This window comes from Centruroides sculpturatus, unplaced genomic scaffold, assembly GCF_000671375.1.
Source record: "Centruroides sculpturatus isolate CEXI.00-Female unplaced genomic scaffold, Cexi_2.0 scaffold515, whole genome shotgun sequence".
NCBI classification, from domain to species: Eukaryota; Metazoa; Arthropoda; class Arachnida; order Scorpiones; family Buthidae; genus Centruroides; species Centruroides sculpturatus.
In genome coordinates this window covers 261,457-274,030 of record NW_019384913.1, presented here as the reverse complement: position 1 = coordinate 274,030, position 12,574 = coordinate 261,457, and the positions used below count along the sequence as shown (strand labels likewise).

The 12,574-nt window shown below is 28.7% G+C and overlaps 1 protein-coding gene across 1 annotated transcript in view; it reads right to left on the bottom strand.

Annotated features, from left to right (window-relative positions):
* LOC111631699 (S-formylglutathione hydrolase-like) overlaps positions 1-12,574 on the bottom strand; it is a 39,074-nt gene that overhangs the window by 14,387 nt on the left and 12,113 nt on the right. The window contains exons 4-6 of the mRNA XM_023376005.1: positions 11,133-11,257; positions 11,000-11,064; positions 10,687-10,906 (exon numbers count right to left, since the gene is read on the bottom strand). Of these exons, the coding sequence (XP_023231773.1) occupies positions 10,687-10,906; positions 11,000-11,064; positions 11,133-11,257 (410 nt within the window). The remainder of the gene's footprint in view (positions 1-10,686; positions 10,907-10,999; positions 11,065-11,132; positions 11,258-12,574) is intronic.

The window sequence follows — 12,574 nt, the reverse complement described above, 5'->3', positions numbered from 1 at the left end:
TTAGTGCTATTGCTGTGTTTGGAACTGTTGAAATTAAGTCATTAGTAAAAAGATATTGTAATGGGGTTTGTGGATCATTAGACTGGTTTTCTGGAAAATGCAACTTTAAAGTATTGATTTCATTAAACAAATCAATACCGTCAATGTCTGTTTCACTACTTGAATCGTCTTTAAGCTTCAGATTTAAATCCTAACCAAGTTAAAATACAGTCAACCCCCCTATAACACTGTTGATAATTCCGTTTTATATAAATTCCGTGTTGTACGAGTCACTTAGATTTTACAAATACGTGTGCCGGGCTGTGAACGGCTCACGTATTTGTAAAATCTAAGTGACTCGTACAACATGGAATTCATAAAAACGGAATTATCAACAGTGTTATAGAGGGGGCTGAGTGTATCATTAATTATATTTAGACCCATGTCAGAAGAATTATTAACAAAACAATTGCAATTTGATATGCGATAGAACTGTTCGAATGCATACAAGTACAAATTGAGAAGGAAGGTCTGTGAGGATTCCCTATTTTCGCCAGCCTATCAACTCCTGTCATAGTGCACAACTATGGGTACTTGGCTTTCGGGCGCCGCCGGATGGTTCAACCTGCGGACAGACGTTTCGCATTGCATCTTAATTCTAATAAATGCCAATAGAGGCGCTGTTAACGCTATAATATAAATAAGAATATAGTAATTGCACGCCGGTCGGATTTTTTTTCTCCATGCGAAGACATTTCTTATGCTATAAGTAGAATGGGTATTATAACAATGACTTTGAATATTACATGACCCCCTGGCCCGCGTGTGGTGCACGCCTTGCACACCTGCTTACGGCAGGCCTGCATGCAAGTAGTGAAAGTGCAAGCTCTGTCTTAATATGCTTTGCTTATAAAGCTTTATCATCAAAACAACAATAATGCAGTTACTGTGTTTTGGAAATCCCAATAACAAACAATTCTAAAGGGAATCACTGATACCATATGCCTCTAAAGAATGATTACTTGATTTGCTGAGACAAAATGTTTAGGAGTGATCTAGAAGATTCAAATCATCTGTCCATAACAAGCTGCAAATTTTGTTACTGGCATCATGGAGTAATCAACGAACAGTACAAAAAATTTCAGTAATACATATATAAACAGGTGCAAAGGAAGTTGAATAAGCATGACAAAAGTATATAGATCTTATCCACCTGATTTTGGATAATTCTGAGTAAACTGTTGCATTCCAACAATCTAGAAATTCTAATATTTTCTATGATATTTCTAGTTCAAACATAAGTGGATGACATGTGGCCATTAAAGATTTTGTAGAGATATAATTCACAATTTTTTTACTTGAGTGAAACTGTGAATAGGCTACTGCTATATTTTGGATAAGGAAATGTCTCATCTAATCAATAAATCTCTCTGCATTTACCAAAGGTTGTTATGATGTGGATTTACAGAATCTTTATCACTGATCTGTTCTTTTTCTAAAAAAAATTATGAACTGGACCTTTCCAGTTAAGAATGCAACTGCATCAGTAAATGTGTGTTAGTTTGATCATTTTTATAAAAGAAATATGTAAATATGAAATAATACTTATTATTATTTCCTAATCAGTATAACATCTGTAATAACATTTCACTCCCATTTCTAAGTATGGTCATCTTGTTCACAAACTCTTAAATCTCTGTGACTTAGTTTATAAGAACATCACCAAAGATAATCTTACAACTAAATAACACAATCATACTGCTTGTGATAAAAGTCACTTTAGATTAGTTACATGTTACTATTCAGCACACTTTATTTGGGAGATTTTAGAATTGACTAACTGCTACTAATTTTAGTGTATGATAATATATTTGAATCAGTGACAATAAAATTTAATGAGCTCATTTTACCTTTAGATTTATGGTTTACTTGTTTTACAATTGTATTCATAGTGATCACACTATTGATGTTTGCTCTTCAACTACTATGCCAACTACCTCTAGTAGTTACTTCTACAACTACTTTTTTTTCCTAATATAAATTGCTTCTGCATATTCTGAAGAGTATTCCTACTAAGTTTTGTTTTGTTTTATTCATTAGATTTCTCTGTCACAATTAAAATATTCCTTTTCAGAATTATGTACAATCTTCTATATTTGATGATATCCCAGATACATTGAGATAAATTTTCAATTTCATAGTAATACACATAGAGAGAGAATTACATCAGATTTGATGTTGTAAAAGAAGTTTAATGACAACATTAATTCAAACATTCTACTATATATATATTACATTCATAAAATTAAAAATTTGATATAGAAAGACTGTAACAAAGTAACTAAATTCAAATATAATTTAGATAAATTCTACAATAAGCAATTTTGTTTTACAACTAATTGTACAAAAGTCAATGTAGTTCTATTTAAATATTGATNTATATATATATATATATATATAGACTATTAAAATAATCTGATAAGAACTTTCCTGCATGTTTGAATATAGCATAACAACATAATGATAGATAATAGAACTTTGTAATTATAAACAAGCAATTATTTATTATGACATCATCACAATGCTGGGCTCTGGGCTGCAATTTTTAATCATAGTTTTAATTTATTTAATTTAAAATATATGTTCTCCATCTCCAATTAGTAGTAGCTTGTCTCTGTACATCATACCTTTCCTTTAACAATAGAGTCATGCTGGTTATCTAACACCTTTCAGGGAAAAATTTTTTAAATTGAAATAACATGACTTCTGGTTTGCTTAAGAAGTTTATATGAACTTCTGAAGCAAACCAAAAATCATGTTATTTCAATTAAAAAAATTTAACAAAAAGCCGCATCCTGCTCCTAAGGTTTCCATATCTGGTCTTGTCTTTCATCTATCTAATTCCATTTGTATTAAGAAAAGGTAGACAGACTATGGATGACAGTGAGAATTTATAGGTCTACAATTTTTTTCAAATTGTAGCCCAATTATATCATGTTACTCTGTTACTTTGAATTATTTTGTTTCAAGGTTTAAAAAAATATATTACACTAGTAAAACTGTACAAATTGTTTCATATATCTTGGCTATGAACTGTACATTACTTGAATGGAAATAGAAATGAAAAAACTATATGCCAGTGACCTGAGACATACTTCAGATGCTGTTAAATTCATGACTTGTACCTTCAAATACTAATATAGATTGTCCTTGCTACTGCATATCACAGCAGCTCAGCCAAGATTCACAAAACATACTGTAATAAACATTAACTGAACAATAAAAATAATAAACAAAGGAAGTACATTTTTGATATAGACTATTTTGTATTTATGGATATAGGTAATGTATGTATATTAATTAATCTGTGTAATATATAATATAATAAAGCATAATTTTGAGCTGTAAATTATTATCTGTATAAATTTCAATAAAAAAAATATTCAATAAAAAAACAATACTATTTAGAGAGTAAAATTTCTTAACATTGAATACTGATTTACAATGATTATAATTTAGATAAATTCTACAATAAGCAATTTTGTTTTACAACTAATTGTACAAAAGTCAATGTAGTTCTATTTAAATATTGATAAAAAAATATATATATACAGTAGACCCCCTATAACGCGGGTTCATATAATGTGGATTCGTATATTGCGGCGAAAAAATTGCAACTGTATTTTTATAAAGACACTAACAGAGACTCCTAAAATGTGGTAAAGCGTCATTGCCGACTCGTGTTGCGACAGGATTGGTCAAATCTGGACCAATAGTGGATGAGCAGCTGAACTACTTACACGCTATGGAGAGTTTAAGTGGGTAAGTTGAGTTTACTATTGTCTGTACAGTGTATAGACCTAAATTAGGTACTGTAAGTCTAATACAGTACTGTAATTTTATACATTTCTTGTGGAAAAAAAACATTTCTTATTCAACAGCCATAAAAATTATTTCTATTAATGATATCTCCAAAGTTCAACAAATTTTTCGCAGAAAAATAACTTATCAGAAAACGCGCCCGCTTGGTGCGCTGCTCCGCGATGAAAACAAGCTTAAGCAATGGCGTCATCAAACGCTGCACACTCGGTAAATAATCCTACAATTTTTTGTTTATAGCATAGTTTATACGGATTATTCCCAAAAACTTATACGTGTTTTGGAAATGTTCAGTCAAATTAGTCTAGAATCGATTAATTTTATGAAAGAAAACCTTTCAAACAGCTGTAGTCCATAACTGCACACGTGCCAGGCTGTGATTGGATCATGTATTTAAGGATTCCTATGATGCGAAATTCTTATAAAGTGGAACGTATCTACCGTGTTATGGGGTAATCACCAAAGACTGTACATATATAGCAACATGTGATATGTTAAAAAAAATGATGATTACTGAAAAGCATGGCTCTAATATAATTAAGATATGCTAATGTTCAAAATAATCTAGAATAAAAATCATTAATTTTTGAAAAACTAAATGCCACTTAAATGATTTTATAATATCTAATTAAAAATTTATTTTATTATTCTATGTGCAGTAAACTAGAACTTATTATACAAAGTTTCACAACACCTTTCTTTCATCTAGCACTTTCTTTAATTTAACTATTGTTTTCGGCCATTTTAAATGACCTTCTTCAAGTTAAACAAAATAGAATGTCAGTTATAAAATAAATCAGAATGTAAATTTAAAACATTGAGATCTTGTGACATCATGGTTTTGAATAGAATATATAAATAAATAAATACAGAAATAAAATTATATGTTAAAATTAACAAGCTTAGTGCAAAATTAAAAATAGACATCACATAAAACATAAAATTTATAAAGAAATGTTTATAAATTTGTAAAGTCACATGATGACCTTATCAGAATGCATGTTAGCCAGGTATAACAGCCAAATGGGAAAAAGCTAAGATTTTAACACCACTATACGACAACGGCAAACTAAAAACACTAGAAACATTAGAAATCTTTGTGAAATTCCTTAAAAAGAATTGCATTAATAGCAAGGATGCTGACTTGTTTTCCTCAGCCTAGCAATCACTCCTAGACAATCCCTGAAAGAAAGTGAGTTCATTTACTTATTCCAATAGTAATTAATTATGTAAATTAAAAATAAAGTAGTGGCAGTAATTCAAATTACTATAATGCAAGCAAATAACAATTAAAATAATAGAAGTTAAAACATTGGTTAAGACTGATAATAATAACTTGCAACAATGGGCATTATCAATTTATCAGTCATACGTTGAGGCTAACAGCATGAAAAGTCAACTTAAAATGTTTATTTGCCTGAAGATAATTATGTAACTGAAATTTTTAAAATTGATTTTAACTTGCATGTTTTTAAACATGCTAATTGTAATAACATTAAACAATAAATAATATCTGTGATCATAAGAAGCAGATTCTATTGTATATCATTATCAAAAGCATTAGAAATATTTAAATAAATTGTAATAAGAATTATTCTTAAATATATTTTCTAATTAATTCATAATTAGCAATTGTATTTCACAAGAAAGTAATTATCAAGTATATTACAGAAAAATTATTAAGTTGCTATTCAGAATTTGTCTAAAAATTCAAATATTTTTGATGTTTCAGTCATTAAATAACTTTATTCTCTTTTATTAAAGATTTAAAAAAATATATTTTTATTAAACTGTTAATGAATTTAAGTCTTACTTGTTAGTATGGCTTTAAAAAAAAAATACTTTTTCAAAATATATTTTTTTTAAGTCTTAGTATAAATATATATACAGTAGTGCCTTGTATAATGAACTTAATCTGTTACAAGCGCATGTCCGTTAAGTGAAAAGTCCATTATACGAAATGCATTTTTCTTTAGAAATATATGTTAAAACATATAATTCATTCTGCAGCATAAAATAACTGTACTGTACCATAAAAAAAAATGAAAATGGAACAGTCACCAATTATGCCAGGTGGTCAGATGTGAGGAGGAGGTGGACAAACACTTTCTTCACACATTCATACAGATACAGACTTTTTATACATTACAGCAGATCTCTTTTTATTGTTTTTTAATTGGAGTCAGATTCAGGAGAGGCTACCAGAGCTTGCAGGGTCAACTCCTCTTGTTCCATCCTTGGCAGCTGGCTTCTTGAAAAACATGCCCTAGGTGGTCTGTTTCTCTCTCTCTTATTCAACACCTGTCGGAAATGACGGGCAAGGGTGTCATTGTAGAGATCATTGATCCTGTTGGCCTCAGCTCTGTTTGGATAATGAGTNGAAAAACATGCCCTAGGTGGTCTGTTTCTCTCTCTCTTATTCAACACCTGTCGGAAATGACGGGCAAGGGTGTCATTGTAGAGATCATTGATCCTGTTGGCCTCAGCTCTGTTTGGATAATGAGTATTGGTAAACTCCTGAACCTCTCCCCATTTGACAACGAAGTTTTTGTCAACTTTCACTCCATAGATCAAAAACGTTAGTTTTTAATAAACTCCCTTGGCAACAAATAAGGTGTTAGTTACTTGATTAACTTTCACTCCTTCTGATGATTTCTTGCTTTGTTTCAATTAAAATCACCTTTTTGTTTTTTTAGAAGCAATGATTTGCACAACACTTGAATAAATGTAAATACCCTGCATTGAGGTGATGTACATAATAAACAAAGGAGCAAGCCGAAACCCAACGGGAGCTCTGTACTTCAGATATATTAATAATATATTCTAATAATACTAATATATTCTAAAAATAGTAGATTGTCATTGGCAACGGCAAAAGAGTGGAAACATCATTCGCAACTTGTTCACAGAAATGTTGTTCGCCTCACGTGACTGCTGAACGTAAAGTCCGTTGTTCGCAGACAGTCCATTGCTTAAGTCACGTAACGGCCAAACAGAAAGTCCATTGTTTGCAGCGTCCGTTATTCGAGGCGTACATTATACAAGGCACCACTGTATATATAAAATACATTCATATATATATATATATGAATTTTATATGAAAGGTGAGTCAAGTCCTTTGTACCCTTTTCATCCAAAATTACTAAAGGTATATTAATTTTCTAAATGTATAGAGAGCCATGCATAGAGAATTGAATGAAACTTTTTGTTGATCTTGATCATTTTCAATTTAGGACTGCATAATTTGCAACTTTAAATTCATAAGGAAAAAAAAAAGTGTTTTAACTGATCTTGAAAATCATTTTCAAGATCAAAAAAGATTTTTTCTGCTTCTCAGTGCATGACTTCCTATGTATCTACATTAACAAAATTAATATACATTTTTGGAATAAAAAGGGTCAAGGGACTTTGAAACCCTGTATATTCATTTTTATTAAGAAAATAATCTTCCTCACGTTACAAGCATTCAGCTTATAAAAACTTATTTACAAGGAGTTTTATTTAATTTTTCTTCAAGTTATGAGCAATTATGAGATGCTTTAATGCTTTTACTAGCACAAATAAGAATTTTCAAGTTTGCTATTTTCAGTAATATTGGCTTTTTGAAGAATTTCTTGCACATGATAACCTTAAAATGATTAACTTGCCTGGAAAAGCCTGCTACCAAGTCCTACCATTCAAGAATCAAACCTGCCAGTGCAAAAGTAGATTCTCATTGCTTGAGTCAATGTATGATGAAAGTGATCTTGCAGTCATTTTTTGTATCAATGATGAGTCCTCTATAAACTTGTATTCTCATTAATCTCATGACTTTCTTTTGTGAATGAGAAAACTTCAAAGAAAGATTTCAATTCACTGAATATGAAATTAAATGTGAAACAAGCTGATTGACAAAAGGCAGTAAAAACAAAAATGTAATGTAAGCTCTCAATTTATCATTTTTGACTACTTGTATATGTTTAAAAAAAAACTAATGGTAATTGTTAAAACTACTGCTGCTTCTTAATGGAAAATGTGAAAAACAAAACATTTGATCATGAAAAAGCTTGAAAAACTGAAGGAACAGATAATTGAAGAAGGTGATGAGATGGGTTCTTTTAACTCTCTCCACATGTGAGTACTAAAAAGATAAAAGGAAATCTTTTCATGTCCAACAAGGGTTTAGTTAGGTCAAAACAGAAGTGGTTGATTGATGCAAGATGTGGTTTGACATATCTGGATCAAATCATTCATGCAAATTTTAGAGTATAATCTATATTTGAAGCCCAGTTCTCCAGAAGACAGACAATTTTAATATAATTTTTTGTCATTTTAATCAAAATAGCTGTTGATTTTGGAGGCTCAAGTATGCTTAAAATTTTTCCTATTTAAATTAATTGTAATTGCATTTTTACTTTATGAGAATTCACTTTAAATTTTCAGGAATGCATTACTCATGTAAGCTAGAAGAAAAGTGTAATTGAAAAGTTAAGTAACAACTCATTTGATCTGTTTTAAAAAATGCTCATAAATGTAGTGATTATATAGTTTTCTATAAAGCCATTACAAAAATTTCAACTTTATTAATTTTAAAGATATTCCTGTGTGTTTAAAAACATAAGTTATGTATCATATTTACATATTGCACATCTAAAACAAAACACTAAACTTTTCCAATTTTTGTTTGAATTTCATAGATCTTACATCATGCAATAAATAAATAAGAGTAAATATAATATTTCTTTTAATAAACTCTGGATAAATGGATTATTATTAAAATTATATAATGTGATAAGCTACTAGCTCATAACTAACATTCATAACCTATATCTGATGATAATATTGATATTACAACCTTTATTTATTTATTTTTATTTTTTTCATGTCTAATATAGTAACAAATAAGTGATTAACTAGTGATAGCAGAATAATTTATATTTATTTTGGATCTAAGTTATTTCATCAATTTTATCAGACAAAAATATTAAAATAAGGAATGTATAAATGTATTTATTATAATAATTTGAAATTATATATATAACTGAATAAATACAATGCTGTAAAGAAACTATCATAGAATTGGAGAAAATGTTAAAAATAAAATTCATACAAAACTTGAAAAAAATTTTTTTTTATTCAAAATTTTGTATGTTTGATAATTCAACAACTGAGGAAAACTTATCAAATTAGATTGAAAGGATTTTTGTTTATTAAAACTTTTTATTGGAGTTTATTGAAGGTGTAAATTATGTTTTTACAATTTGTTGTAAAATGCTTCATGTCCTTTAATTCTTATATTTTCTCTTCTATCAATATAGCTACTAATTTGGCTATTAATGGACTTATCACATAACACTCAAAATGTGAGATTAGAACTTTATTCTTTTAATCAATTTCCATTGTACATTTTAAAGTTTAATTGAAAGAATAAAGACATACATTCTAATCTGATCACATTTTGCTTGTAGTGCAGTGGCATAGCTAGGGATGGATGAAGGTCTGACCCAAGTGGTACTTTTTCAGGCGGTATTTTTGGAATAATTTTTTAAACTTTTTTAATAATAAGAAGAGTAAATTATCAACTATAAATAAAAGAAATAAAACTATTTTTACTTAAACTTAATTTTCAAATTATGTCTAAATAGGTTTGATGTGTATTATGTAAATATAATTGTGTATTTCTGAATGGAAGGGCAGCAATTGACAGACTATCCCAAGCAGCTCAAACTGTAGCTATGCCACTGTTGTAGTGTGATAGGTCCTCATTAATAGCCAATTTGGTAGTTATATAAATAGAAAAGAAAATATATTTTTACACTGCTGTAACCACATTATTGTTACTAGCATGTAACACAATATTATGCCAAAAAGTGGCAGTAAGAAAGCACACCAAAATATAGAACTTGGTTGCCAAAAGTATGGGATGCATTGAATTATTTCTATGTAAAAGATATAAATGCAACACAAAAGCTTTCAATTATGCAATTTTTTCAGATGTATTAGCATTTAACAAATAGTGTTGAAATACAGCATAAATCATTGTGTCATATTTTATTCATTTTATCATTAGTTTGTATTAAACAGTGCTGGCTTGAAAGTTACTTGCACCTGAAGCCAAACCAAAAAATTGTTTTTGCCTTAGGTGTAAGATATTTTAGAGTTACCTTCAATTTCAATTATCTTTGATTACTATAAACTAATAATAAGTGATAAACCCCTCTTCCACAATGATTGCCAACAGAATATACTTCTGGCTGTGGAACTCTTGTATGAACTATTTATGAACAGATTTAAAGTACATTTAAGATACTTCATTGTATTCGGCTAATCGTTATTTATTTATTTTTCTCCTTCTGAACATTTTTGACCACCCATTCTATCACCCTTCTCAGTTTACTGATTAAGATAATCACCTCATCACCCTCAGACCAGTACTGAGACTAATAGCAAATTGAAATTTTAATATTGCAAAAATTCAAATAAAAACAAAATATTTCATGTGTTTTGTTAACTTAACAATATATACAAATTCAACAAAAGACATAAGAAAATTACAAATTTTTTAATTTACTAATCTCATCTACTGTATATATGGTGTATCATTGTATGTATTCTTTAGATGCTTTTTTTTCTCAATTTTAGGATTCATTCTTTTAATAATAAACCTTTTCATGCATTTAAATATAATTTGTTAATTTTCAATTATGACTCTATAAATATAAAATTAAATAATAAGGATAATTAACTCTCTTTAATTATGAAATTTTAATAAAATGAATTAAAACTTGATTAATCATGATAAAAAACTAATAAATGAAAAAATAAAAATTCTAATATTAAAAACTATACCTGATCAATTAATATAGTAAGTGGAGGTCCATTATATTTTTTCACCAAATGAGTAGCATCCCAATTTTTCCATGATTCTGTATTTTCACCGAGATATGCAGTGAAAGCCTTTTTACCCCAATCTGCTTCCACAGGATTACAAATAGGAGCCAAAGCAGAAACACTGCAATATTTTCCAGGATTTTTCAATGCACATATAAGTGCACCATGTCCACCCATGCTATATTAGAAATATATAATTTAATTAACATAACTACTACTGTAATATATTTAAAATTTGGTAAAGATCTAGTTTTCAAATATTTTATTATACCTATGACCAAATATTGACTGTTTATCTTGAACAACAGGAAAATTTTTTATAATAATATCTGGTAACTGAAAATAATTTTAATAAATTACAATATGACAAAATATACTATAATAATATTAAAGCCCAAAATTACTTCTTCTGTCACATAGGAATACATCTTATAATGATTTTTCCATTTATCTTCAGTAGCATTTATATAAAAACCAGCACCTGTTCCTAAATCCCAGGAATCATCTTCTCCTTCAATATTACAACCTCCTAAAAATATATAAATGTACTTTTTTTATTATTGAATTAAATTTTTCATATTGAGTTTGACATTATATAATTGAAAGTTATGAAAATAGATATCATTAAATACTTTAAGTAAGTTATAATAAAAATGTTAGATAAAAAGTATATAATATGTGATAATAAATAACAATTAATAACTGATGACAATTGAAAGCAGATTTAAGTATCATTGACCTTTTAACAATATTTAACTCTTATTTCAAAATTTTATGCTTGAAAAAATAAATAACTTTGTGTTAATGACAGATAATAGTTATTTAATCAGGATGTTATTGTAAGATTTATATCAAAGCTGTTGTTTAATATAGTCAGAAGTTTATGGGATATGACAAAATCATAGGCTTGTGCCAATCAAGAAAAACTATGTAAGTAGGTAATTTATTTTAAAAGATTTTTTATTATGACATGATATGTGTCTAATAAATTTGTGATTGTTGAGTTATGAGGAAGGCCACAATGTTAGATTGAAAATGTTTTGTTAGTGATTGAATGTATTGGGTTGTTCGGAAAGTAAGTTCGTTTTTTTACCACTAGACGGCTTAGTCATATTTTGCTCATCATTTTCATTCTAAACTTTATTACCTATATATATTTTAACAGCTAGCATTTTAAGGCTTATTTGTAAAAATTTTGTTTGATTTTGTGCAATTGTTTATTTTTTGTGTCCTATCAAACATGGAAGATTGAAAGCATCATTTTCGACATATTTTGCTTTTTTATTACCAAAAAATCAAAATGCTGTTCAAGCAAGGAAAAAATTGTGGTACATGTGTGGAGATGATGTGTTGACAGAACGACAGTGCCAAAACTGGTTTACAAAATTTCGTTCTGGCAATTTCAATATTGAAGATGCACCACGTTCTGGATGGCCAGTTGAAGCCAATGAAAACAAAATAAAGGTACTGATTGAAGCAAACTGCCGAATAACAACACGTGAAATCACTAAGAGATTAAATTTGTCAAATTAAACTGTTTATGATTACTTGAAACAAATTGGTTTCTTTTTAAAGTTTGATATATGGGTTCCACCACATGTTCTTAAAGAGAAATGCTCTCTTTGGTGGATTTTAAGGAATTTTTTTTTTTTTTGGAGCTTTTACCAGACAATTTAATAATTGATTCAAAAGTGTACTGCCGTCAAGTAAACAAATTGAGTAATATCATAAAACAGAAAAGGCGGCCAGAATTGATCAACAAAACAGGTGTAGTGTTTTACCACAATAATGTCAAATTTCACACAAGTTTGGTAACTTGTCAGAAACTGTTATAACTTAGATGGGA